General features: G+C 62.8%; 1 protein-coding gene across 1 annotated transcript in view; it reads left to right on the top strand.

Annotated features, from left to right (window-relative positions):
- Nucleotides 1–26,690, top strand: part of LOC135879496 (dedicator of cytokinesis protein 2-like) — a 334,214-nt gene extending 307,524 nt beyond the window's left edge. Inside the window, exons 38-53 of the mRNA XM_065405506.1 lie at nucleotides 6,336–6,426; nucleotides 6,896–7,015; nucleotides 8,140–8,232; nucleotides 9,056–9,160; nucleotides 9,763–9,904; nucleotides 10,612–10,693; nucleotides 10,995–11,079; nucleotides 11,349–11,435; nucleotides 12,300–12,476; nucleotides 15,455–15,538; nucleotides 15,897–16,034; nucleotides 18,954–19,042; nucleotides 19,328–19,490; nucleotides 20,004–20,115; nucleotides 26,305–26,438; nucleotides 26,610–26,690. Of these exons, the coding sequence (XP_065261578.1) occupies nucleotides 6,336–6,426; nucleotides 6,896–7,015; nucleotides 8,140–8,232; nucleotides 9,056–9,160; nucleotides 9,763–9,904; nucleotides 10,612–10,693; nucleotides 10,995–11,079; nucleotides 11,349–11,435; nucleotides 12,300–12,476; nucleotides 15,455–15,538; nucleotides 15,897–16,034; nucleotides 18,954–19,042; nucleotides 19,328–19,490; nucleotides 20,004–20,115; nucleotides 26,305–26,438; nucleotides 26,610–26,690 (1,783 nt within the window). The remainder of the gene's footprint in view (nucleotides 1–6,335; nucleotides 6,427–6,895; nucleotides 7,016–8,139; nucleotides 8,233–9,055; nucleotides 9,161–9,762; nucleotides 9,905–10,611; nucleotides 10,694–10,994; nucleotides 11,080–11,348; nucleotides 11,436–12,299; nucleotides 12,477–15,454; nucleotides 15,539–15,896; nucleotides 16,035–18,953; nucleotides 19,043–19,327; nucleotides 19,491–20,003; nucleotides 20,116–26,304; nucleotides 26,439–26,609) is intronic.
- The last annotated feature ends 1,159 nt before the right edge of the window (nucleotides 26,691–27,849 follow it).

The following is a 27,849-nucleotide window of genomic DNA, read 5'->3' as shown; positions in this document are numbered from 1 at the left end:
ATCTGAGCCTCTAGCTATTATCTTTGGAAAATCATGGGAGACGGGAGAGATTCCAGAAGACTGGAAAAGGGCAAATATAGTGCCCATCTATAAAAAGGGAAATAAAAACAACCCAGGAAACTACAGACCAGTTAGTTTAACTTCTGTGCCAGGGAAGATAATGGAGCAAGTAATTAAGGAAATCATCTGCAAACACTTGGAAGGTGGTAAGGTGATAGGGAACAGCCAGCATGGATTTGTAAAGAACAAATCGTGTCAAACCAATCTGATAGCTTTCTTTGATAGGATAACGAGTCTTGTGGATAAGGGAGAAGTGGTGGATGTGGTATACCTAGACTTTATTAAGGCATTTGGTACGGTCTCGCATGATATTCTTATCGATAAACTAGGCAAATACAATTTAGATGAAGCTACTATAAGGTGGGTGCATAACTGGCTGGATAACCGTACTCAGAGAGTTGTTATTAATGGTTCCCAATCCTGCTGGAAAGGCATAACAAGTGGGGTTCCGCAGGGATCTGTTTTGGGACCGGCTCTGTTCAATATCTTCATTAACGACTTAGATATTGGCATAGAAAGTACACTTATTAAGTTTGCAGATGATACCAAACTGGGAGGGATTGCAACTGCTTTGGAGGACAGGGTCATAATTCAAAATGATCTGGACAAATTGGAGAAATGGTCTGAGGTAAACAGGATGAAGTTTAACAAAGACAAATGCAAAGTGCTCCACTTAGGAAGGAAAAATCAGTTTCACACATACAGAATGGGAAGAGACTGTCTAGGAAGGAGTACGGCAGAAAGGGATCTAGGGGTTATAGTGGACCACAAGCTAAATATGAGTCAACAGTGTGATGCTGTTGTAAAAAAAGCAAACGTGATTCTGGGATGTATTAACAGGTGTGTTGTGAGCAAGACACGAGAAGTCATTCTTCCTCTCTACTCTGCGCTGGTTAGACCTCAACTGGAGTATTGTGTCCAGTTCTGGGCACTGCATTTCAAGAAAGATGTGGAGAAATTGGAAAGGGTCCAGAGAAGAGCAACAAGAATGATTAAAGGTCTTGAGAACATGACCTATGAAGGAAGGCTGAAAGAATTGGGTTTGTTTAGTTTGAAAAAGAGAAGACTGAGAGGGGACATGATAGCAGTTTTCAGGTATCTAAAAGGGTGTCATAAGGAGGAGGGAGAAAACTTGTTCACCTTAGCCTCTGAGGATAGAACAAGAAGCAATGGGCTTAAACTGCAGCAAGGGAGGTTTAGGTTGGACATTAGGGAAAAGTTCCTAACTGTCAGGGTGGTTAAACACTGGAATAAATTGCCTAGGGAGGTTGTGGAATCTCCATTTCTGGAGATATTTAAGAGTAGGTTAGATAAATGTTTATCAGGGATGGTCTAGACAGTATTTGGTCCTGCCATGAGTGCAGGGGACTGGACTCGATCTCTCGAGGTCCCTTCCAGTCCTTGAATCTATGAAAAACAAAAGTTCAAGATGGTCACATTAGCAACAATAACACCAGTACTGGAACGGGGGACTGGTTTTCAGCCCTTGACCTGCAAGATGCTTATTTTCATATTACAATACACCCCGCTCACAGATTTACCCTAGACACGAACCACTACCAATACAAAGTCTGACCCTTTGACCTATTGACGGCACCTCAAGTCTTTTCCAATATTCTAGCGGTGGCAGCGGCACACCTAAGAAAACAAGGGATAATAATATTCCCTTACCTGGACGACTGCCTTCTGAAGTTTCACACTCGAATAGACGCCATCCAGACTACCCGACAGACAGTATACTTCTTCCAGAGTCTAAGCCTACAAATAAACGAGAACAAGTCAATCCTAGACCCCGTCCAACAACTAGAATTTATCAGTGCTTACCTCGACTCAGTGGAACCAAAAGCCTCCCTAGATTCAACACAATATCCAACCTCATATCTGTAGTAATGAGCAGCCTATATATAGCAGCCCACATCTGCCTCCAACTTCTAGGTCACATGGCAGTATGCACATTCGTGATGAAACATGCACGATTACATATGTGATGCCTTCAGGGATGGCTATGAACCAGCTACAGGCCCCACAAACGTGGCCTAAACAGACGATTCACAATGCCACGCAAAGTCAAGGAATCCCTAGAATGGTGGACACAACCCAACAATGTGTGGTCAGGAATCCTGTTCGCACAGGAGGCACCATCCCAAATGCTCACAACAAATGCCTCTTATAGGATGGGGAGCATACATGCAACAACCCACAATTCAGGGACAGTGGTCCCCCAACAAAACATGGCTACACATAAATCTGTTGGAACTCTGTGCAGTTCACAATGCTTGTCTGTATTTCCTACCGCTACTAAGGAACCAGAACATAAGAGTAATGACCAACAACACTACATGCATGTTCTACATAGACAGGGAGGGGCCCGATCACACTCACTATGCACCGAAGCCATGAAATTATGGAACTGGTGCATCCATCGCAATATCAACATCTCTGCCTCTTACCTGCCCAGATCCCAGAACACCACAGCAGACAATTTCCCCATGATCATGAATGGGAGATGAACAAGGTGATATTAGAGAACATACTCCACCAATGGGGACACCCAGCGATAGACCTCTTCACGACAGCCTGAAACTGCAAATGTCTGTGATTCTGCTTGAGAGCAGGTCTGGGAACACGATCGATTCCTAAGCACATGGAACGCATCTCTCCCATACGCATTCCCATCCATACCTCTGTTATCGAAGGTGATACACAAAATAAGGACAGACAAAGCGAGAGTCATCCTGATAGCCCTCACATGGCCAAGACAGACGCGGTATCCCTTCGTAACACGGATGGCAGCATGTGCTCCAATCACTCTCCTGCTTCAGATGGACCTTCTAACACAACACGAGGGTCAGATTCTCCATCCAAACCTAGAGATGCTCCACCTGAAAGCATGGCTCCTCTATGGTTCACTCAGGATGAATCAGATTGTTCGGAACTAGTAAAACAAGTACTGTTACACAATAGGAAATCTACTACTCATACGACTTACCTACAGAAATGGAAGAGATTCACTGCGTGGTGCAACACCAAATAAATCTTGCCGGTGTCAGCACCTCTTCCGCTGATACTAGATTCCATTCTCAAGTTAAAAAACCCTAGCCTATCCATAAGTTCGACCAAAGTGCACCTCACAGCTATCACCGCCTTTCACCAAAAAAATCGATGACACAACAATATTTGCACATCCAATCACTAAACGATTTTTCAGGGGCATAGAAACAATCTACCCAGAAGTGCGTCCACTTACACTATCTTGGGACCTAAACTTAGTTTTAAAAGGTCTCACTAGATCACCATTCGAACCCTTGGCAACCTGTTCCCTAGCACATAAAGGTCACATTTTTAATAGCAATCACATCGGCTCGACGCGTGGGAGAAATAGGGGCTCTCGTGGCAGACCCACCGTCTACTATTTTTTTTAAAGACAAAGTCACATAAAGGACCCATCCAAAATTCGTTCCTAAGATGATATCGTCCTTCCATGTAAATCAACCAAGACATCTCCCAGCATTCTTGCCCAAATGCCATGAGAACGCACATGCAGCTATCATGCACACCTTGGACATTAGATGAGCTTTAGCGTTCTATCTAGACAGAACCAAATCCCCAAAACTCTTCATCTCCACCACGGAACGGTCCAAAGGAAACCCCATATCTGCGCAGAGAGATTCAAAATGGATATCTGGTTGTATTCACCTAGGTTACCAACTAAAGGGTATACAACCACCAGTGGGAACCAGATCACACTCTACCAGATCAGTAGCATTTCTGCACAATGTCCCTCTCATAGACATATGTAAAGCTGCCACCTGGGCCTCCAAACACACCTTTGTGAAACACTTCGCAATTACACAGGGTCCAGAAGCAGACACATGGCTAGGCCTGGCAGTGCTATCCTCAATCAACCAACCAACTCCGAAGCCCCTTCCGTCCTAAGGAGGCACTGCTGCCAGTCTCCTGGAGTGGAGCACCCACAGGAACGGCACTTGAAGAAGAAGAGACGGTTAGGGTTAGGGTTAGTCACTTTGTGCAGTAACTGAGGTTCTTCGAGATGTGTGTCCCTGTGGGGGCTCCACTCCCCGCCCTCCTCCCCTCTACCTTGGAGTTCGATATAGGACTCTGCGGTAGAGACAGAACTGAGGGGTCCTGGTCATGCACGCACTAGAGGAGGTGCTAACGGCACCGCGAGGCAAACACCACACATGCGCGACCCATACGGGCACTGCTACTAAACCTCTCTGAGCAAAGGGGCAGGAATGCACCCCCAGGGACACACATCTCGAAGAACCTCAGAGACGGCACAAGGTGAGTAACCTTCTCTTTCCTTTGCGGAGGCCAGCAACTCTGTGCCAGGCAGCAGGGCCAGGTGGAGACTGGGCCACTTCCAGGCGCTCTGTGGGAAGATCTGCGCTGGGAGGAGGCAGCTGTTGCCCTGGATCTGCCTGCACGTTGGGAGCTGATGCTGCGTAGCGATGCCCCATGCTCTGCAAGAGCCGAGGGCACTCTCTGAGCCAGGTCCCAGAACGACCCACCCCAGGAGGCTTGGCCTGGCACTGGGGCTCTTGGGGATGGCGGGCGGCGTTTCCAGACCCAGGTGAGCTGGAGCCCTGAGGGCGAAGGCTCCCCACCGTGAAAATTCTCTTTGGGCTAATTACCCTGGAGCTTCCACCGGCCCCTCTGCACAGCCTGGCCCTGCCCCGCTGGGGAGGAGATGGAGGGAGGGTGGCTGTGACGGGTTGGATCACAGAAACCCCCTTGGGAGCTGCCAATTGATGTGCCAAGACTACTTCTGCCCCTGCTTTCCCTGCCAGCTCGGGACCCCAGCACCCTGTCTTGCTGAGCCAGACACGCCCGTCTGCTCCAACACAGACCCAGGGTCTGAATTACTTGCCCCAAAGCTGCAGGTTTACCTGAAAGCAGCTAACAGAAGTGTTCCTGCCTTTAACACTCAGATGCCCAACTCCCAATGGGGTCTAAACCCAAATAAATCCGTTTTACCCTGTATAAAGCTTATGCAGAGTAAACTCATACATTGTTCGCCCTCTATAACACTGATAGAGAGATATGCACAGCTGTTTGCCCCACCCCCCGGGTATTAATACATACTCTGAGTTAATTAATAAGTAAAAACTGATTTTATTAAATACAGAAAGTAGGATTTAAGTGGTTCCAAGTAGTAACAGACAGAACAAAGTGAATTACCAAGTAAAATAAAATAAAACACGCCAGTCTATGTCCAATCCAACTGAATACAGATAAAATCCTCACCAGTTCCAGAATGCTCCCTTTTACAGACTAATCTCCTTCTAGTCTGGGTCCAGCAATCACTCACACCCCCTGTAGTTACTGTCCTTTGTTCCAGTTTCTTTCAGGTATCTTTGGGGGTGAAGAGGCTCCTTCTTTAGCCAGCTGAAGACAAAATGGAGGGGTCTCCCAGGGGTTTAAATGGACAGTCTCTTGTGGGTGGAGACCCCCTCCTCTCTCCTATGCAAAGTCCAGCTCCAAGATGGAGTTCTGGAGTCACCTGGGCAAGTCACATGTCCATGCATGACTCACAGTTTTTACAGGCAGAAGCCATTGCCCACATGGTATCTTGAATGTCTCCAGGAAGACTTCTTATGTGGATTGGAGCATTCCAAGATGCATTGTTCCTTAAGTGCTTCCTGACTGGGCACTTAACTTTGCGAATTCCTTTCTCCAGGAACTGACCAAATGCTCTACTAAGGTTATTTAGAAATCAAGCCAGTACACGGCCAATATTCATAACTTTGAGTACAAAAACGATACATGCATACAAATAGGAGGAATAGATTCAGTAGATCATAACCTTTACAGAGATATGTTACATGGCATATGTAGCATAAAACATATTCTAGTTATGTTATATATATATATATATATTCATATGCATATTTCCATAAAGCCTTATGGGTGGCACCGTCACAGTGGCTCTGGCTTTTCCTGGAGCCCGTGTGACACCAGGGGCTGTGGGGTCAGCTCTGGGCGGTGCGCAGACCAGTGCACCAGGCACCTCCTGGCCCGGGGGAAGCCTGGGAGATGCTGCAGGGGCGCAGAGCCCTGTGCATAGCCGCCAGGGCGAGGTGGGGCTGCTGCCATCTTCCCCACCCTGAGTATGGCCTGGTACCAGCCCCACTGCAGGGTGAGCGGGCCAGGGGTGTGGGCCTGGGTTAGCTCAGCCTCCCCTGCGGCCCAGCACGGGCACCACCCTGCAGTGGAACCACGGAGTGCTAACCCCGGGCCGCGCTCACTCCCAGGTACCTGTACAAGCTCAAGGAGCTGCACGTCAGCTACGAAAACTACACGGAGGCGGCCTACACCCTGCTGCTGCACGCGCGGCTCCTCAAGGTACCGGGGGGGGAGGGGGAACATGCTGCTACACGCGGCTCCTCAAGGTACCGAGGGGGGGTGGGTGGGAACCTGCTGCTGCACGCGCGGCTCCTCAAGGAACTGGGTGTGGGAACCTGCTACTGCATGCGCGGCTCCTCAAGGTACCGGGGGCGGGGGGGGGGGGAACCTGCTGCTGCATGCACGGCTTCTTGGGGTTCTGGGGATGGGGAGAGCCCTCTGGGTGCGGGGGGCCAGAGTCGGGTACCAGACCCAGAGCCCTGGGTGGGGGAGATGGGGTACTGGGCCCAGAGCCCCGGGGGGCGAGTCGGGGTACCAGGCCCAGAACCCCATGGGCACCGGGTGGGGGGAGTCGGGGTACCAGACCCAGAGCCCTGGGGGAGTCAGGGGGAGCCCATCTCCTGCTCCTGCATGCCATGGGGGGGCCCTTGGCTCTGTGGCGACAGGGGGTCTGTGTGCCTCTCCCCAGTGGTCAGACGAGCCGAACACGGCCCCCATGCAGGGCTCCCACAGCCAGAGCCTGCACACCCAGCGCCAGCTGAAGGAGGCGCTCTACAACCAGATCATCCACTACTTCGACCAGGGCAAGGTGAGAGCGGGGGGCTGCGACCCAGGGAGACTCCCCTTCCCGTGGCCCGTACTCCCTTCCCTGCGGCCTGTACCCCTCTCCCCACGGCCATACCCCCTTCTCCACAGCTTGTACCCCCCTCCCCGTTCCCCTTTCCCCCTCCCCAAGGGTCCTTACCCTCCTTCCCGTGGCCCATATCCCCTTCCTGTGGCTCGTACCCCCCTCCCAACAGCGCGTACCCCTTTCCCCATGGCCGTATCCCCTTCTCCACAGGCTGTACCCCCCTCCCCATGGCCCGTACCCTTTCCCCATGGCCGTATCCCCTTCTCCACAGGCTGTACCCCCCTCCCCATGGCCCGTACCCTTTCCCCACGGCCGTATCCCCTTCTCCACAGGCTGTACCTCCCTCCCCATGGCCCGTACCCCTTTCCCCACGGCCGTATCCCCTTCTCCACAGGCTGTACCCCCCTCCCCATGGCCCGTACCCCTTTCCCCACGGCCATATCCCCTTCTCCACAGGCTGTACCCCGCTCCCCGTGGCCCGTGCTCCCTCTCCAGCACTGGCCCCAGGAGCTCGGATAGTTTCGCCAGTTCCCCTCGTCCCCTGGGGGTCTGGGCACTGCCCCCTCTGGGCCAGGCCTCCCAGAACATGGGCAGCCCCTCAGGCGAGCTGGGTCCCAGCTCAGCCCTGGTGCGGGAGCGCCTCCTGCAGGATGCTGGTGAGACTGCAGCAGCTGCCAGCCCATGGCTCTAGTGGGCGCAGTCCAGCCGCAGCCCTGCCCGGGGACAAGCCGCACCGCGAGGTCATTCCAGGCCTGTCTAGGCCCAGCTTCCCCCACTGCGGCCAGGCGGCTGCCACCCGCGGCCAGGCCCCATCCCTGTGGCAGGGAGGCCCGGCCCATCATGCCACACTCTGCCCCACAGCCTGGGCCTGGCCTCTCCAGAGGGGCTCATCACACCCTCTCCCAGGGCTGGTCCCGCGTCCCACAGCACTGGCCTGGCAGAGCGGGGGCAGAACCTGCCCGGGCATTGACCCTGCTCCCCCGCCAGCAGCGGATCAGTGGGTGCCGGAGGCAATGCCCAGAGCAGAGCTCTGTGAGAAATGCTCCCGTGCGGAGCTCCTGACTCTGCCCCCCGTCTCCCAGCAGATGTGGGAGGAGGCGATTCACATCTGCAAGGAGCTGGCCGAGCAGTACGAGAGTGAGGTCTTTGAGTACGAAATGCTGAGTGACATCCTGGTGAGTCCCCGAGGGCGGGGGGCTCTGCGCCTTGGAACTGAGTGTGCAAGGGGGGCTCCAGGCAGGGACACTGTCAGCTCGCGGGGAGCCCAGGGCTGGGCTAGCCGGGGCTGCGGGTCGGGAGTGAGGGGCACCGGCAGAGCTGGGGGAGCCCAGGGCTGGGCTAGCAGGGGCTGCAGGTTGGGAGTGAGGGGCACCGGCAGAGCTGGGGCTGCGGGTCGGGAGTGAGGGGCACCGGCAGAGCTGGGGGAGCCCAGGGCTGGGCTAGCAGGGGCTGTGGGTCGGGTGTGAGGGGCACCGGCAGAGCTGGGGGGCAGGGCTGGGATAGCAGGGGGCTGTGGGTCGGGAGTGAGGGGCACCAGCAGAGCTGTGGGGGGGGGGCAGGGCTGGGGTAGCAGGGGCTGCGAATCGGGAGTGAGGGGCATCGGCAGAGCTGTGGGGGGAGCCCAGGGCTGGGGTAGCAGGGGCTGCGGGTCGGGAGTGAGGGGCACCGGCAGAGCTGTGGGGGGAGCCCAGGGCTGGGCTAGCAGGGGGCTGCGGATCGGGAGTGAAGGGCACCGGCAGAGCTGTGGGGGGAGCCCAGGGCTGGGGTAGCAGGGGCTGCGGGTCGGGAGTGAGGGGCACCGGCAGAGCTGGGGGGGGGGGAGCCCAGGGCTGGGCTAGCAGGGGCTGTGGGTCGGGAGTGAGGGGCACCGGCAGGACTGGGATAGGAGGGGACAGTTCAGGGGAGTTGGCAGAGCCGGTCTCCAATCTGCCTCCTCCTGGGTAGTGGATTTGGGTGAAAAAGTCTAAGCGGGGTCGGGCCCCATCCTGTGTCTTGTAGCAGCGGGAGGCAAAGTTCTATGAGAACATCTTGAAGGTCCTGCGGCCCAGCCCAGACTACTTCGCCGTGGGCTACTACGGGCAGGGCTTCCCCACGTTCCTGCGGGTAAGAGACCCCCTGCCTCCCCTGGGCCCATCACAGCCAGCCTCCCAGCCAGGCCGGCGTCCCACCCTCTGCCAGCCCACAGCTGAGCACTGGCATGTGCTCCTGGGCCCCAGATGCTGGGTCGCTGTCGGCCCCTTTGACAGCCTTGAGCGAGGGCCCCCTGCTGATGGCCGAGCCCCAGACCCCACCATGCTCCTCTCCCCCTGCTGCCTCTGGAAAGACCCTGTGGCCTGGAGCCCTACGGCCTGGGGCCCCTGCCTCGACTTCCCTGAGAGAGATTCCAACAGCCCTGACAGCGTGCAGGGCCTGGGGGGAGGGGGAAGGGCTGGGATAGTGGGGGAGGGGCCAAGGGGCACCGGCAGAGCCGAGGGTGGGATAGTGGGGGAGGAGCCAGGCCGGGCCCCCCACGCCCTGCCAGCGCCAGCTGGTCCCCCACCTTCACCCCCGCTGGGCCAGGCCGGGTCCCCCACTCCCCACCAGCGCCAGGTGATTCCTCCCCCACCCCCCCGCGCTGGGCCAGGCCATTGCAGCAGGGTTGGGCTGGGCAGACGCGGCCCTCGTGGGCCAGGACAGGGACACTGACCTTTCCCCCCACCCCCCAGAACAGGGTGTTCATTTACCGAGGCAAGGAGTACGAGCGCCGGGAGGACTTTGAGATGCGACTGCTGACTCCCTTCCCCTACGCCGAGAAGCTGCAGACCACGTCCCCGCCGGAGCAGGACGTCACCGACTCACCGGGCCAGTGTATCCTCCCCGTACCCAGCTCCCTGGCCAAGGCCCAGCTGTCTGGTGTCCCGGTGTAACCCACACACCTCCTGGGTGTGGGGCTCTGTCGCATCTAGTGGCACCGAGATTACGAGTCTGCCCTACAGCCAGCTGGCTTTTAGCTCTGCAGTCGAGGCTCATGCACTAAGCACCAGAGGTCCCTGGTTCGATCCCGCCTGGGTCCAGGAGCGGCGCCAGGGTTTTTGCCGCCCCAGGTGGCAGCGCTCCTCCTCTGAGCATTTGGCGGTGGGTCCTTCCGCTCCGCGTCTTCGGGGCACTTCGGCGGCGGGTCCCGGAGCGAGTGAAGAGCCCACTGCCAAATTTCCGCCGAAGACCCGGAGCAGAAGAAGCCCTCGCCGCTGAATTTCCGCCGAGGTTGGCAAAATGCCGCCCCCCAAATCCTGCCGCCCTAGGCGACCGCCTAGGGTTGCCTAGTGGAAGCGCCGGCCCTGCCTGCCAACCACCGGGGGCTGTCGGTGTTACCACGGGCACGGGAGCCTGGCAGAGCGTGTCCCCCGTCCCAAGCGTGCCCCGCATAGGCCCTCCCCTCCCCCGAGCGCGCCCCGTGTAGGCCCAAGCGTGCCTGCCACGGGGCTTCCCTTGCGCAGGGGTCTGGCTGGGTGTGGCAGGCGCAGGGCTCAGCCCGGGACAGACCCGTGCTCTGGCTGTTCCTTCACTCGGCCCAGATATCCAGTGCTTCACCGTGCAGCCTGTGGAGGAGGCCAGGGACCGATTCAGGGGCAGGAACGTCCCCGAGCAGATTGTCAAGTGAGTGCCCAGGGCCCAGACCCCCCAAGGAGGGCGTGCCAGTGCCCCCCAGCCGCAGCTCTTGGGGCCAGGAAGGGTGCTCAGGGGGTGGGTCCCCAGGCATGGGAAGGCGTTTCCCCGGCATGGGGGGCAATTCCCCAGGGGGCCAGGATGGGAGCTGGGGCGGGGGGGGGGGGGTAGTTGATGCAGGTCCTGGGACAGGGTGCAGTACATGGAGGGAGTGCCCCCCCGATGCTGCCCCCCTGCCCCCCACCCCGACGCTGACCCCCACCCCGACGCTGACCCCGCCTTCTTCCTGCAGTTTCTATAAAGCCAACAACATCCAGCAGTTCAGCTACTCGCGGCCCTTCAGGAAAGGCCCGAAGGACCCTGACAACGAGTTTGCGGTGAGCCAGTTCCTGGGGTAGGGGGGAGCCCCGTTCTTAGGGGGGAATGGCGGGGTGCTGGTGTGCCAGGGTGGGAGTGAGCAATGGGGGAGCCCTGTGCTCTGGGGGGGGGTCCTGGGGAGTGGTGGTGGGGCCCTGTGCTCTGGGGGGGGCGAGGGAGCATCGGGGGGAGCCCTGTGCTCGGGGGGGCCGGGGGGTTCTCAGGTGGAACTGTTCAGCTTCCCTCAGCCAAGGCCCATGTGATGACTGAGCTCTGACACCCCCCCCAGACCATGTGGATCGAGAGAACGACCTACGTGACGGCCTATCCGCTGCCTGGGATCCTGCGCTGGTTCATGGTCATAGCCACCGCCAGGGTGAGGCCCCGGCAGGGGGGAACTGAGGGAGGTGGGAAGCGGGGGGGGGTGCCAGGCATGGGTGCCGAGCACTGGGGGGGGGGGGGTGCTGAGCATGGGTGCCGAGCGTCGGGGGGGGGGGGGCTGGGTACGGGTGCTGAGCATTGGGGGGGCGGGGGGGCTGGGTACGGGAGCCAAGCACTGGGGAGGGGTGCCCTCCTACCCATGCTTAGCCCCCCCACACACTTAGCCGCTCCCCCCCCCCCGCCACCTGCCCCAGGCCTTTGGTCTTGGCTGGGGTCTCTGCTCAGCTCCCGGCTGAGAGGCAGGAGACCCGGGAGTCACTGGAGCTGGCATTGTCTCTCCGACCCCGTGGTGCTCTGGAGCAGTTTCAGCCGGTTCCTTACTCTTGGCCTGTCCTGAGAGCAAACTTAACTCCTGCCCCGCTGGGGAGCCATGCAAGGTCTGGGGGAAACTGAGGCACCCATTCCTTCTTTGTCACACCTGCTTAAATCTGGATTCAATGTTCTCTGGCCAGTCCCAGCTGCCTGGTGAGCCCCAGAGGTAGTGTGGGGGGAGGTGGCCCCAGCCCTGCTTGTGTAGGGCCTAGGGCAGGAAGCCTGGCTTGCCCAGGAGTCCCCGGCCACAGGGGGTGGACGCAGCAGAGCCAGGACTCTGGCGACGCCCTGTGTGTTGGGAGTGTAAACTGGTGACGTGACCCTCGGAGCAGCTTGGACGCAGGCGGGCGAGATTTGTAGTGGGGTCGCTGGGGGGGATCACAGCCTGCCCAGGCGGGATTGTGGTGCGCCAGGGGGGCCCTGGGTGAAATGGGCCGAGCCCCCCAGCCCTCTGCAGCCACTAAACAGCCTCCCTCCTGTGGCCCAGACCATCATCAGCCCCCTGGAAAATGCCATCGAGACCATGAAGAAAACCAATGAGAAAATCCTGACCGAGATCAACCGGCACCACAGCGAGCCCAGCCTGCCTGTCAACCCGCTCTCCATGCTTCTCAACGGCATCGTGGACCCGGCCGTCATGGGGGGCTTCGCCAAGTATGAGACGGTGAGAGCTCCGGGGCAAGTGGGGCAGAGCACAGTCCTGCTGCTTTGGAGGGCTGACCCCAAACGAGGGGGCATCACCACCTGCCTTCAGTGAGCTGCTGTCGTGCAGGGAGCAGTGTAAAACATCACAGAGTAGTTATCATCTGTGGGGAGCCCAGGGCTGGGGTACCAGGGGGCTGCGGATTGGGAGTGAGGAGCATCAGCAGGTGAGACAGGACTGTGGCGGCAGGTGAGGATTCAGGAGCATCAGCTGAGCTGGGGGGCAGGGCTGGGGTAGCAGGGGCTGCAGGTTCGGAGTGAGGGGCACCGGCAGAGCTGTGGGGGGGCAGGGCTGGGGTAGCAGGGGCTGTGAGTCAGGAGTGAGGGGCACTGGCAGAGCTGTGGGGGGGCAGGGCTGGGGTAGCAGGGGCTGTGAGTCAGGAGTGAGGGGCACTGGCAGAGCTGGGGGGGGCAGGGCTGGGGTAGCAGGGGCTGTGAGTCAGGAGTGAGGGGCACTGGCAGAGCTGGGGGGGGCAGGGCTGGACTAGTAGGGGCTGCAGGTCGGGAGTGAGGGGCACTGGCAGAGCTGTGGGGGGGCAGGGCTGGGGTAGCAGGGGCTGTGAGTCAGGAGTGAGGGGCACTGGCAGAGCTGGGGGGGGCAGGGCTGGGGTAGCAGGGGCTGTGAGTCGGGAGTGAGGGGCACTGGCAGAGCTGTGGGCAAGGGAGCACAAGTGGGGTTGCCAGGCGTCTGCTTTTCCACTGGAACGCCCGGTCGAAAAGGGACCCTGGTCAGCACTGCTGACCGGGCCACTAAAAGTCCGGTCGGCAGCACAGCGGGGCTAAGGCAGGCTCCCTGCCCTGCTCCATGCAGCTCCCTGAAGCAGCCGGCATGTCTGGCTCCTAGGCGCAGGGGCGGCCAGGGGGTCTCTGCGCGCCCCAGGAACTACAGCCAGTGGAAGCTGCGGGAGCAGTGCCTGCAGGCAGGGGCAGTGTGTGGAGCCACCTGGCCGTCCTGAGCCTGGGAGCCAGAGGGACATGCCCGTTGCTTCCGGGAGCCGCCAGAGGTAAGCGCCTCCCGTGCAGAGCCCACACCCTGAACCCTCTCCCACACTCCAACCCCCTGTCCCAATCCGGAGCCCCCTCCTGCCCTCTGAACCCTTCTGCCCCAGCCTGTAGCCCCCTCCCGCACTCCAAACCCCTCAGCTCCACCCCCCAGCCAGGAGCCAGCACCCCTCCCACACCCCAACCCCCTGCCCCAGCCGGGAGCCCCCTCCCGTACTCCAAACTCCTCAGCTCCACCCCCCAGCCAGGAGCCAGCACCCCTCCCACACCCCAACCCCCTGCCCCAGCCTGGAGCCCCCTCCCGCACTCCAAACCCCTCAGCTCCACCCCCCAGCCAGGAGCCCGCACCCTCTCCCACACCCCAACCCCCTGTCCCAATCCTGAGCCCCCTCCTGCCCTCTGAACCCCTCGGCCCCAGCCCGGAGCCCCCTCCTGAACCCATAATCCCTCATTTCTGGCCCCACCCTGGAGCACGCACCCCCAGCCGAAGTCCTCACCCCCTCCCACACCCCAACCCCCTGCCCCAGCCTGGAGCCCCCTCCCGCACTCCAAACCCCTCAGCTCCACCCCCCAGCCCGGAGCCAGCACCCCCTCCCACACCCCAACCCCCTGCCCCAGCCTGGTGAAAGTGAGTGAGGATGGGAGAGATGGAGTGAGCGGGGCAGGGGGTGGGGCAGGGGTGTTCGGTTTTGTGCTATTAGAACGTTGGCAACCCTAAGTAGAGACGGGAGCCCATGGCTCACATCGCTGGGGGTTGCGGATCAGGAGTGAGGGGCACTGGCAGAGCTGGGCAGGCTGGGGTACGGGGCTGTGGATCGGGAGTGAGGGTCACCGGCAGAACTGGGGGGGCAGGACTGGGCTGGCAGGGGCTGTGGGTTGGGATTGAGGGGCACCGGCAGAGCTGTGGGGGCAGGCTGGGGTAGCAGGGGCTGCAGGTCGGGAGTGAGGGGCACCGGCAGAGCTGGGGGGGGGGGCTGGGCTGGCAGGGGCTGTGGGTCGGGAGTGAGGGGCACTGGCAGAGCTGGGGAGCAGGGTGCAGAGGAGGGAGCCCATGGCTCATAGAATCATAGAATATCAGGGTTGGAAGGGACCTCAGGAGGTATCTAGTCCAACCCCCTGCTCAAAGCAGGACCAACCCCAACTAAATCATCCCAGCCAGGGCTTTGTCAAGCCTGACCTTAAAAACCTCTAAGGAAGGAGATTCCACCACCTCCCTAGGTAACCCATTCCAGTGCTTCACCACCCTCCTAGTGAAAAAGTTTTTCCTAATATCCAACCTAAACCTCCCCGACTGCAACTTGAGACCATTGCTCATTGTTCTGTCATCTGCCACCACTAGGACTCTGCACTTGTCCTTGTTGAACCTCATCAGGTTTCTTTTGGCCCAATCCTCTAATTTGTCTAGGTCCCTCTGTATCCTATCCCTACCCTCCAGCATATCTACCACTCCTCCCAGTTTAGTGTCATCTGCAAACTTGCTGAGGGTGCAATCCACGCCATCCTCCAGATCATTAATGAAGATATGGAACAAAACCGGCCCCAGGACCGACCCTTGGGGCACTCTGCTTGAAACCGGCTGCCAACTAGACATGGAGCCATTGATCACTACCCGTTGAGCCCGACGATCTAGCCAGCTTTCTATCCACCTTATAGTCCATTCATCCAGCCCATACTTTTTATAGATAGCTGTGGGCTGTGGGTTGGGAGTGAGGGCACCGGCAGAGCTTGGGAGTAGCAGGGGCTGTGGGTCGGGAGTGAGGGCACCGGCAGAGCTGGGGGACAGAGAGCAGAGGAGGGAGCCCAGGGCTTACACAGCCAGGGGCTGTGGGTCGGGAGTGAGACGTGTCTCTGCTCCATGCTCAGCTCCACCCTGCCGGGGGCTGAGGCCATGTGCTGAGCCAGGACAAGGTAGGAGCTGAGGCGGGTTTGCTGTTGCAGGCGTTTTTCCAGGAGGCCTACCTGACGGAGCACCCCGAGGACCAGGCCAGTATTGAGAAGCTGCAGGATCTGATCGCCTGGCAGGTACCTTCCCTTTGCTGCAGGGCTCCCCAGCATCCCAGGGCTTCCTGGGGGTGTTTCTGCCCAGCCTCCTGCAGCCAGGAGCCCCCTCAGCAGCTGCTCCAGGCAGAACATTGGAGGATCCTTAGAGTTCCCCAAATGGGGGGATCTTCTCCTGAGCCCTTTGCCCTGGGCAGGCCGCTGCCCATTCCGGCACCAGGCACTGACCCCTCAGCCCTGCCAGGCCCTTGTGGGTGCTGCCCTGCCCCCGTTGCCCCCCAGCCCTCCACCCAGGGACCCTTGTCCCTGTAGCGCCTGGGTTGTGTGAGCCAAGGCCCGTGTCCATCCTGTGGGCGCTGGCACTGGGCCTGTTTCCCGGCAGATTCCGCTCTTGGCAGAGGGGATCCGGATCCACGGCAGGAAGGTGACTGAGGACCTCAGGCCCTTCCACGAGCGCATGGAGCAGTGCTTCGTGCAGCTGCGAGCCAAGGTGGAGAGCCAGTACGGCCTGCGGGAGCTGGTGAGTGCTGGGCGGGCAAGGGGCGGGAGTGGGCGGGGGGACAGGCAGGGGATGGGAGAGGCAGCCTGCAGGCCATGGGTGGGGGCAGGGTCAGCAGGGCCGCCTGGCAGGCTGGGGGCAGGGTCAGCGGGGCTGCCCGGCTGGCTGGGAGCAGGGGCAGTGGGGGCAGGGGCAGTGGGGGCAGTGTCAGTGGGACCACCCGGCGGCGGGGGCAGGGTCAGCGGGTGCAGGGTCAGTGGGGGCAGTGTCAGTGGGACCACCTGGCGGCGGGGGCAGGGTCAGCGGGTGCAGGGTCAATGGGACCACCCGGCAGGCTAGGGGCAGGGGCAGTGGGGGCAGGGTCAGGGTCAGCGGGGCTGCCCGGCAGGCTGGGGGCAGGGTCAGCGGGGGCATGGTCAGCGGGGTGGGGGTGCTAAGGAGGTGGACGTTGAGAAGCCGAATGGTTTCTCTGTGCCCCAGGGAGGGGGGCAGGGGCCTGCAGGGAAGGGGGTGGTGCTGGCACCCAGGGCTGGAGCGGGGCTGAGGAGCCAAAGGCTAACATACAAGGCAACCAGCGAGTGGCTGGGCCCAGAAGGCCCATCCAGGAGCCAGGAGCAGTTTCATGCAGCAGTTGAGCTGCCAGCAAAGCCCCCCCGCCCTCCCCCAAATCAGCCAGGTTGTGACTCGCTGTAAACCGGCGCTGGGTGGGCTGGGTGCCCGCAGCCAAACAATGAAACACCTGGAGCTCACTCCAAGAGGGGCTCGGCAGCTGCAGAGCAAGATCTTTCGGCGTCTCTGCACCTGGCCGTCAGCCAGCAGCTGCCATTCGAATGCCCTTGGCAAAGCCTCTCACAGGAGCCTGGTAAGGAACCAGTCGCTGTGGGGTGAGGGTGAAGCGCTGCCCTGGAGCAGAAGGCTCAGAACAGAGCAGGGATCGATGATCTGTTTCCATCAGAGCAGAGGGGTCACAGCAGGGCCCCAGGGGGCCGACTGGGGTTTCAGATATTTATTAACAAGCTGGAAAAGGGACGTGTGAATCTCCAGATGGCACAAAGGTATTGAGGGGAGCCACGCCCAGAGGAGCCCGTGAGGAATTTGAGGGACTGATGGAGGGGAAAAGGCAGCATGCTGGCAGGCACAGCTGGGATTCAGGGTTGACTAATATGAAGTAACACACATTGGAGGGTTTAATCTGAACTTGTCATGTGCCTTTTCAGAGCCTAACTTAACAGTGCAGACTCATAGACTTTAAGGTCAGAAGGGACCATTATGATCATCTAGTCTGACCTCCCGCATGATGCAGGCCACAAAAGCTGACCCACCCACTCCTGGAATAATTCTCTCCCTTGACTCAGCTGTTGAAGTCCCCAAATCATGATTTAAAGACTTCAAGTCGCAGAGAATCCTCCAGCAAGCGACCCCTGCCCCATGCTGTGGGGGAAGGCGAAAAACCTCCAGGGCCTCTGCCAATCTACCCTGGAGGAAAATTCCTTCCCGACCCCAAATATGGCGATCAGCTGAACCCCGAGCATGCGGGCAAGATTCTCCAGCCAGACCCCTCCGGAAAAATGTTCTCTGTAGTAACTTTTAATATCCCATCATTGACCATTGTTACTAATTACCAGCGATGGCACGTTATTGACCTATTGACTAAAATCACGTTATCCCATCAGACGCCCCCCGGTTACACAAACCCGACTTACGCAAATCCGCACTCATGGGAAAAGTTCCGTAAGCTAGAAATAGGAGGGTTTTGGAGGGTTTTTTTGCGTAATGGTCGGGTATACGTTTCCGACTTATGCAAAATTCGAGTTATGCAAGGTGTTCCGGAACGTAACGCTTGCATACGCCGGGGAGCGTCTGTCTCCTCCCAGCAAACAGACCCAGCGTCTCTGGGCAGCTCAGTCTGACCTCGACACAATGTGCAGCAAACGAGCTGCCGAGCGGCAGGACAGGCAGGAGAATAATGCAGCGAACAGTCTCATGCTGCCTGTAGACGGGGTGCGGCCCATCTGGATGCGCTGCGCAGTGCCGGCGCCCGGCTCCTCCAGGGCAGCACAGAGCGGTGCTGAGATGGCTGACGAGGGCGTTCAGGGACTGACCAGGCTGGGGGGTTGTTCCCTTCGAGAGCAGACAGGTGCGGGGGTGGCTGAGGGGGCAGCAGAGCCCCGTGTTCCCTGTCTCTCGGCGCATGGATGTGGAGGGGACAGTCAGTGCAACTCAGCAGGAAAATTGGAAAAAATAACCAGTGTTTCATGTGACTCTTGGTTAGCCTGTGGAACTCATGGCCACAAGCTGTTGCTGAGGCCCAGAGCTCAGCAGGGTTCAGAGAGGGACCAGCCCTGTTGAACGAGACCATCCAGAGCTGGCACAGTAAATACTGAATAACCGAGTGTGGCAGGGCTAGAACCGCGGGCATGAGCCCGACCTCTGGCTGGCGGGTCGGGAGGGGCAGGTTAACCTGGCCTCCCTGTGGCAGGGCTGCTGCTGGCCAGTCTCCGGGACGGGCAGCTGGGCCAGTCCAGTCTGGCGCCTTCTCATGCTCCAAGGCGAGCCGGCGGCAGGGTGGGGGGGGGCGATTGCTCCTTCCCTGCTGCTCCCAGTGCCCTGTCCGTGCTGCTCCCCTGGGGCTCTGTCCTCGGCTCCTGCCTTTGGGCGAGCGCCCGCGTCCCGCTCCCTGCGCCTCTGCTCAGCCTCCCCCGGCCGCAGACCCGTGTCCGCACTGAGCCAGCCCCAGCCCCCTCCTCCCTGTGAAGCCCCCGACCCCCGCTGGGCTCTCTCCGTGGTCCCAGCGCTCCAGTGGCCATGCTGCCGGGGGGTAGGAGGGGAGCTGCCCTGTTGCGTGGGGGCGGGGGCTGGGCTGGGGGAGGGGGCTACAGGCCTGGCTGGAGCTGTGGAGAGAAGCTCAGCCCTGGCCCCCCCGGCTCCTTGTGCTCGCAGCCCTTCCTGGAGGAGAGGCGCGGAGGCCGTCCCCACTCCAAGTTGTGGGGCCCGGAGACGGAGCCACCCAGCCGCCCGCACCAAGACAGGTGAGTCCTGGAGCCAGGGAGCAGCCCGGCTCTGCCCTGCCCTTCCCTCCCCCCTCAGCCACTGGCTGCCCCCCCAGCCTCGCTGCCCATCCCCCCCCAGGGACTGCCCTCCCCTCAGCCACTGGCTGCCCCCCCAGCCCCACCCTGCCTCGCTGTCCCTCTCCTCCCAGCTCCTGCCCTCCCTTCCCCCCTCACCCTCCCCTCTTTCCAATCTACATCGCCCCCTGCCCCCCCCATTGCTACCCCCACCCCGCTCTCACGAGGCTCCCCTGCGGGTGGCTGCAGCACGGAGCCCCCTCCCTCCAGGAAGTCGGTGCCCTGTGCTCCTGAGCGTCCCCCTGAGGCCGAGGAGCGCAAGAGCGACCGCAAGGAGAATCGCGGCAGCACCTTCTTTGGGTACCGGCGGCAGGAGCAGCGCCAGTCCGTCCTGGAGTCCCCGGAGCCCAAGGTAAAGCTGCCCCCGGCATGAGCCGCGTTCCCCTGCATGGCACCTCCCCAGCCCATGGCCCCTGCTGGGCCTGCACCCCCCACGCTGTGGGCTGCGTCCTCCCCAGCACGTGCCCCTCGCTGTACCCCCCACATGCTGCGAGCCGTGGTGCCCCCGCTGCCCTGGGCAGGTGCCTGAGCACAGCGGGGCTGGGACATGGCCCTGAGGCCTGCCTAGGTGAGAGCGGCCAGTGTGGCCTGGCCTGCCACACAGAGTCCCAGCCCCTCTGTGCCTCAGTTTCCCCATCTGTGAAAGGGGGATAACAAGACGAGCTAGAGGATTCATGTTACTCCCCCACTCAGCTTGTGCCAGCAACCCCTGCGCCCCAACGCTGTGTCCCTGCTCCCTGTGGGCTGGCCCCAGCTTGGCCGCTGCTGCTGGCCCATTAGGTGCCTGGGAGGAGGCTGGCACCTGCTGCCCCGGGACCAGGAGCCCAGGGCTGGGGACCTGAGCTGCTGCCCCTTGCTCCCCCAGGAGGAGAAGTGGAGACTCTCCCGGAACATGACTGAGAGCTGCCTGGCCGGTGCCGAGGGAAAACAGCCACCCCCAGACAGAGATGACAGCGCTGCATCCCCGACTGCAACAGGTACGGCCACCCCCTTCTCCTCCCCCAGCACGGCACGTCCGGGCACCCCCTTCCCCTCCCCCCCAGCACGGCACGTCCGGGCACCCCCTTCCCCTCCCCCCCCAGCACGGCAGGTACGGCCACCCCCTTCTCCTCCCCCAGCACGGCACATCCGGGCACCCCCTTCCCCTCCCCCCCCAGCACGGCACGTCTGGGCACCCCCTTCTCCTCCCCCAGCATGGCACGTCCGGGCACCCCTTTCCCCTTCCCCCCAGCACGGCACGTCCGGGCACCCCCTTCTCCTCCCCCAGCACGGCACGTCCGGGCACCCCCTTCCCCTCCCTCCCAGCACGGCACGTCTGGGCACCCCCTTCTCCTCCCCCAGCACGGCACGTCCGGGCACCCCCTTCTCCTCCCCCAGCACGGCACGTCTGGGCACCCCCTTCCCCTTCCCCCCAGCACGGCACGTCTGGGCACCCCCTTCTCCTCCCCCAGCATGGCACGTCCGGGCACCCCTTTCCCCTTCCCCCCAGCACGGCACGTCCGGGCACCCCCTTCTCCTCCCCCAGCACGGCACGTCCGGGCACCCCCTTCCCCTCCCTCCCAGCACGGCACGTCTGGGCACCCCCTTCTCCTCCCCCAGCACGGCACGTCCGGGCACCCCCTTCTCCTCCCCCAGCACGGCACGTCTGGGCACCCCCTTCCCCTTCCCCCCAGCACGGCACGTCTGGGCACCCCCCTTCTCCTCCCCCAGCACGGCACGTCCGGGCACCCCTTCCCCTTCCCCCCAGCACGGCACGTCCGGGCACCCCCTTCTCCTCCCCCAGCACGGCACGTCCGGGCACCCCTTTCCCCTTCCCCCCAGCACGGCACGTCCGGGCACCCCCTTCTCCTCCCCCAGCACGGCACGTCCGGGCACCCCTCCCCCCAGCACGACACGTCCGGGCACCCCCTTCTCCTCCCCCAGCACGGCACGTCCGGGCACCCCCGTCTCCTCCCCCAGCACGGCACGTCTGGGCACCCCCTTCCCCTCCCCCCCAGCACGGCACGTCTGGGCACCCCCTTCCCCTCCCCCAGCACGGCACGTCTGGGCACCCCCTTCCCCTCCCCCCCAGCACGGCACGTCTGGGCACCCCCTTCTCCTCCCCCAGCACGGCACGTCCGGGCACCCCTTCCCCTTCCCCCCAGCACGGCACGTCTGGGCACCCCCTTCTCCTCCCCCAGCACGGCACGTCCGGGCACCCCCTTCCCCTCCCCCCCAGCACGGCACGTCTGGGCACCCCCTTCTCCTCCCCCAGCATGGCACGTCTGGGCACCCCCTTCTCCTCCCCCAGCACGGCACGTCCGGGCACCCCCTTCCCCTCCCCCCCAGCACGGCACGTCCGGGCACCCCCTTCTCCTCCCCCAGCACGGCACGTCTGGGCACCCCCTTCTCCTCCCCCAGCACGGCACGTCCGGGCACCCCCTTCCCCTTCCCCCCAGCATGGCACGTCCGGGCACCCCTTTCCCCTTCCCCCCAGCACGGCACGTCCGGGCACCCCCTTCTCCTCCCCCAGCACGGCACGTCCGGGCACCCCCTTCCCCTTCCCCCCAGCACGGCACGTCTGGGCACCCCCTTCTCCTCCCCCAGCACGGCACGTCCGGGCACCCCCTTCCCCTCCCCCCCAGCACGGCACGTCTGGGCACCCCCTTCTCCTCCCCCAGCATGGCACGTCCGGGCACCCCCTTCTCCTCCCCCAGCACGGCACGTCCGGGCACCCGCTTCCCCTCCCCCAGCATGGCACGTCCGGGCACCCCCTTCTCCTCCCCCAGCACGGCACGTCCGGGCACCCGCTTCCCCTCCCCCCCAGCATGGCACGTCCGGGCACCCCTTCCCCTTCCCCTTCCCCCCAGCACGGCACGTCCGGGCACCCCCTTCCCCTCCCCCAGCACGGCACGTCCGGGCACCCCCTTCTCCTCCCCCAGCACGGCACGTCCGGGCACCCGCTTCCCCTCCCCCCCAGCATGGCACGTCCGGGCACCCCTTCCCCTTCCCCTTCCCCCCAGCACGGCACGTCCGGGCACCCCCTTCCCCTCCCCCAGCACGGCACGTCCGGGCACCCCCTTCTCCTCCCCCAGCATGGCAGGTACAGACACCCCCTTCCCCTCCCACCCAGCGTGGCATGTCCGGGCACCTCCTTCCCCTCCCCCTAGCACAGCACGTCCAGGCACCCTCTTCCTCCCCTCCCCCAGCACGGCATGTCCGGGCACCTCCTTCCCCTCCCCCCCCAGCGTGGCAGGTACGGCCACCCCCTTCCCCTTCCCCCCAGCACGGCACGTCCGGGCACCCCCTTCTCCTCCCCCAGCACGGCACGTCCGGGCACCCGCTTCCCCTCCCCCCCAGCATGGCACGTCCGGGCACCCCTTCCCCTTCCCCTTCCCCCCAGCACGGCACGTCCGGGCACCCCCTTCCCCTCCCCCAGCACGGCACGTCCGGGCACCCCCTTCTCCTCCCCCAGCATGGCAGGTACAGACACCCCCTTCCCCTCCCACCCAGCGTGGCATGTCCGGGCACCTCCTTCCCCTCCCCCTAGCACAGCACGTCCAGGCACCCTCTTCCTCCCCTCCCCCAGCACGGCATGTCCGGGCACCTCCTTCCCCTCCCCCCCCAGCGTGGCAGGTACAGACACCCCCTTCCCCTCCCCAGCACGGCATGTCTAGGCACCCCCTTCCCCTCTCCCAGCACGGCACGTCCGGGCACTTCCTTCCCCTCCCCCCCAGCATGGCACGTCCGGGCACCCCCTTCCCCTCCCCCCCAGTATGGCAGGTACGGCCACCGCCTTCTCCTCCCCCAGCGCGGCACGTCCGGGCACCCCTTCCCCTCCCCCCCAGCACGGCAGGTACAGACACCCCCTTCCCCTTCCCCCCAGCACGGCAGGTACGGCCACCCCCTTCCCCTCCCCCAGCACGGCACGTCCGGGCACCCCCTTCCCCTCCCCCCCAGCACGGCACGTCTGGGCACCCCTCCCCCAGCACGGCACGTACAGACACCCCCTTCCCCTTCCCCCCAGCATGGCACGTCCGGGCACCTCCTTCCCTTCCCACCAGCACGGCACGTCCAGGCACCCTCTTCCTCCTCTCCCACAGCACGGCATGTCCGGGCACCTCCTTCCCCTCCCCCCCAGCGTGGCAGGTACAGACACCCCCTTCCCCTCCCCCAGCATGGCAGGTACAGACACCCCCTTCCCCTCCCCCCCAGCACGGCAGGTACAGACACCCCCTTCCCCTCCCCCCCAGCACGGCATGTCCGGGCACCCCCTTCCCCTCCCCCAGCGTGGCAGGTACAGACACCCCCTTCCCCTCCCCCAGCATGGCAGGTACAGACACCCTCTTCCCCTCCCCCCCAGCACGGCAGGTACAGACACCCCCTTCCCCTCCCCCCCAGCGTGGCACGTCCGGGCACCTCCTTCCCCTCCCCCCAGCACAGCACGTCCAGGCACCCTCTTCCTCCCCTCCCCCAGCACGGCATGTCCGGGCACCTCCTTCCCCTCCCCCCCCAGCGTGGCACGTCCGGGCACCCGCTTCCCCTCCCCCCCAGCATGGCACGTCCGGGCACCCCTTCCCCTTCCCCTTCCCCCCAGCACGGCACATCCGGGCACCCCCTTCCCCTCCCCCAGCACGGCACGTCCGGGCACCCCCTTCTCCTCCCCCCAGCACAGCACGTCCAGGCACCCTCTTCCTCCCCTCCCCCAGCACGGCATGTCCGGGCACCTCCTTCCCCTCCCCCCCAGCGTGGCAGGTACAGACACCCCCTTCCCCTCCCCAGCACGGCATGTCTGGGCACCCCCTTCCCCTCCCCCAGCACGGCACGTCCGGGCACTTCCTTCCCCTCCCCCCCAGCATGGCACGTCCGGGCACCCCTTCCCCTTCCCCCCAGCATGGCAGGTATGGCCACCGCCTTCTCCTCCCCCAGCACGGCACGTCCGGGCACCCCTTCCCCTCCCCCCAAGCATGGCACGTCCGGGCACCCCCTTCTCCTCCCCCAGCACGGCACGTCCGGGCACCTCCTTCCCCTCCCCCCCAGCGTGGCAGGTACAGACACCCCCTTCCCCTCCCCAGCACAACAGGTACGGCCACCCCCTTCCCCTCCCCCAGCACGGAACGTCCGGGCACCCCCTTCCCCTCCCCCTCCCCCCCAGCACGGCACGTCCGGGCACCCCTCCCCCTCCCCCAGCACGGCACGTACAGACACCCCCTTCCCCCCAGCATGGCACGTCCGGGTACCTCCTTCCCTTCCCACCAGCACGGCACGTCCAGGCACCCTCTTCCTCCCCTCCCACAGCACGGCATGTCTGGGCACCTCCTTCCCCTCCCCCCCAGCGTGGCAGGTACAGACACCCCCTTCCCCTCCCCCAGCATGGCAGGTACAGACACCCCCTTCCCCTCCCCCCCAGCACGGCAGGTACAGACACCCCCTTCCCCTCCCCAGCACGGCAGGTACAGACACCCCTTTCCCCTCCCCCCCAGCACGGCATGTCCGGGCACCCCCTTCCCCTCCCCCAGTGCGGCAGGTACAGACACCCAGGGCTGGGATCGAAGGGGGCTGCGGGTCGGGGCTGAGAGGCACCAGTGGAGCTAGGGTGGGGGTGTCCGGGCCGCGCCCGCTCTGTTGAGCCATACCCAGCAGCTCGGTGGTTGTCTGGGTTGGTCCCAGGCCCGGTGGGATGGATTTGCCCCAGACACACAAAATCGGATTCTTGTGAACACCAGAGTTGCTGGGGCCGCCCCTCCTCAGTGCCGCGATTGTCTGGGTGCAGGTCCCGTCGCAGGCTCCAGCAGGGCCGTGTGAAGGCATTTCTGCCCGAGCACTCCATGGAGGGGGCTGCAGAGTGGACATGGAGAGTCTCGGGGGGGGGGGGGGGGGTGTCACGGAGTAAGGGGGGACTCAGGGCCCTGCACCCCTGGCTCCCTGCGATTCACCGGGACTCTCAGCCAGCCAGTAAAGCAGAAGGTTTATTTAGACGACAGGAACACAGTCCCAAGCAGGGCTTGCAGGCACAGACAACAGGATACCCCTCAGTTAGGTCCATCTTGGGGTCCCAGGGCACCACAGCCCCCTTGCGAGGTCAGAGCCCCGTCTGCCTCCCAGCCATTCCACCAACCAGCTCCTGAAACTCTCCTTCAGCGACCCCTCCCACAGCCTTTGTTCAGTTTCCCGGGCAAAGGTGTCACCTGGCCTCTAACCCCTTCCTGGGTTCTCATGTTACATGCTCAGGTATTCTCCGTCGGTCAGTCTCCCATCCCCCAATGCAGACTATCCTAGCCACACTCCCCTGTCAGCATTCAAAGCCCACAGTAAGAACAGTCCCAGTTCGTCACAGGGGGGACGACCCCTCTGCGTAACCTCCCCTGCCCCCGTCAGTGCCCTGGTGAGCCGCTTCCTCCGCTGTGCGACCCTGGTCATCAGCGCCGAGGCCTTGTCTGTGCTCCTGGTGCCGCGGTGCCGGTCACCTCTGTGCACCAAGCCTCAGCCAGACGGGCCCTGCCTGCGTGACGCCTGTTTGGGGGCGCTGGAGCAGCTCTCCCATGAGCGCTCGCTCTGCTGGGGCCCAGGCACCGCTGCGGCTTGTCGGCGCAATGCCCTGGCCCGGAGCCACGTGCTGCCCAGAACTGCGCTGTAGCTGGGGCTCCTGGCGGGGCTGGCCTGCGACCGCAGCTCACGCTGGACTCCCAGCTCCCATGGCCCAGCACTGAGGTAGCGGCCGGGGCCCACAAGGACACTGGCCGGTCATCACCGTACAGTGCCTGGGGGGGTCTTTGAGGTGCCCTGGCCATGTGAAGCCCTCTCCCCGCCCTCCCCTGCCCCCCTAGAGCTCCAGGATTTGGCCAGGGTGAAGGGCCTGAGGGGCCGTTTATGCCTTTGGGTCGGGCGGGGGAAGGACAGGCCAGGCCTGGGCACCACCCCAGTGCCCTGTGCTGCTCTCCTACCCGCGGGGCCAACACGAACCAAGGGCGGGATCCATGCGGCCAGACGGTCCGAAATCCAGAGGCTGTACGGGGAGTGGCCGGTCCCGGCCTGGCTCGGCTCTCCCGGGGGCCTGCTGACTCCCTCACAGCCTGTATGTGCCCAGCCGCGGAGCTGGCACCAGGAGGCCACGGGGTAGCGCCGGCTTTGCTCCAGCTGCCATGACAGGGCAGGGTTAAGCGCTGTGTCCTCCTCTCTGTGTGCAGGGGCATCAGGGTCCCCCCGGGGCTTTGCAGGCCGGGTGAAGAGCGCCAGCAAGGCCCCCCCATTGCCCCGCAAAATCAGCTCCAGCGTGTACGAGACCTTCATGGAGCAGAACGCCGCACCCAACAGTGGGAAGGTACTGGCCATGGCCTGGGCTGCAGGATCTCCCCAGAGCCACATGGGGTGCAGGGCCCAGCCCCCCCAGAGCCACAGGGGTGCAGGGCCCAGCCCCCCCCCCCGAGCCACATGGGGTGCAGGGCCCAGCCCCCCCGAGCCACTCACTAACGCTTGTTCCTCTTTGTTTTAGCAGCTGACAGTGGATGGAAGTAAAGGGCTGAAATCACCGCCCCCGCCACCCCCCAAATCCAAGCGCATATCCCCGACCTGAGCTGCCCCACTGCCCATGACCGGCCCCCTCGCTGTCCCGCTCAGGAGGGTGACTTTGCTGATGAAGGTGTTTGCTGGCTGCTTGGTCCGGCCCCCCACCCCTCTGTGCCCTCCATGCTCCTGCACCCACCACCCCCTCTCCCCCCTCCGGCTGAGCCCTGGGCCAGACTCATTCGTCTTTCCTACAGCAGCCCGAGCATCCCACCACCCCCTCACCCCAGTTCCCATGTGCTTGGAGCTGCAGAAGCCCCAGCCTAGCTCAGCCTCCCTCTCACAGGAGGCACCAGCCTAGGTCAGGTCTAGGGCCGTCTGCCCCGCTGAAGATGGTGTAGGAAACATTGCAGCCAGCAAATCTGCCCCGGTGAAGGGCTGCTGCAGCCCCAGGAGTTAGAGGTCAGCTGCATTCCTGAAGCAGGGCTCTGGGTCCCTTCCCAGCTCTCCTTTTCCTACGAACTAGCTGTGCTCTGGATAGTCTCGTTCTAAGGCCCAGCTCCTAAGCCATCCTGTGGCGGTGAGTTCCACAGGCGAATGCAATGCTGCCTGGGGGAAATATTTTAGTTCTACGGCCTGTCCGTGTGCTGTGAGGCCGGGAGAACAGGGGCTCTGCTGCCCAGTTGCCGAGCAGTTAGTGTTTGATAGACTCAGTCCACACACTCGGCAGGAACAATCCCCAGCAGGTCAGCCCCTTGGTACAGGACAGTGCCTGGTCCTGACCCCCTAGGGCTGTGCTGTCCCTGGGCGGGGCTGGAGGTGGGTGGCCCCTGAGCACCCATACACCCCCCCCCCCCCAGCTGGTCCCAGAGCAGCGCTGGAATAGTCTCTGTATCAGCCCCTCCCCGAGGCTGCGACCCCTGGAGCCGCGGTGCAGTGAGCTGCCTGCAGCACCGCTGGGGCCCCTCTGCAGCAACCGCAGATCAGTTCAGCCACAGCCACTGCCCATCGCTTGGTCCCAGCCAGCCTCCCGCACTGCGGGCAGCGCCCATGGACTGAGCCCCTCCCGTGTGGGGCAGGAGCCGGCCTGCTGCTGCTGCTCTGGCCCCCCCCCCTCACCCCCCCGGGCTGCAGCATGATGGGCTTGTGTGTCCCCACCATGGGCTCCGCGCCAGCCGAGCCGACCTAGGGCTGGGGCAGCCCCAGGCTTTGTGTTCTGCCCACCCCCA

This window comes from Emys orbicularis, chromosome 5 (genome assembly GCF_028017835.1).
Source record: "Emys orbicularis isolate rEmyOrb1 chromosome 5, rEmyOrb1.hap1, whole genome shotgun sequence".
Taxonomy (NCBI): Eukaryota; Metazoa; Chordata; order Testudines; family Emydidae; genus Emys; species Emys orbicularis.
The sequence above is the reverse complement of the archived record's forward strand: the minus strand, read 5'-3'. Positions and strand labels throughout refer to the sequence as shown.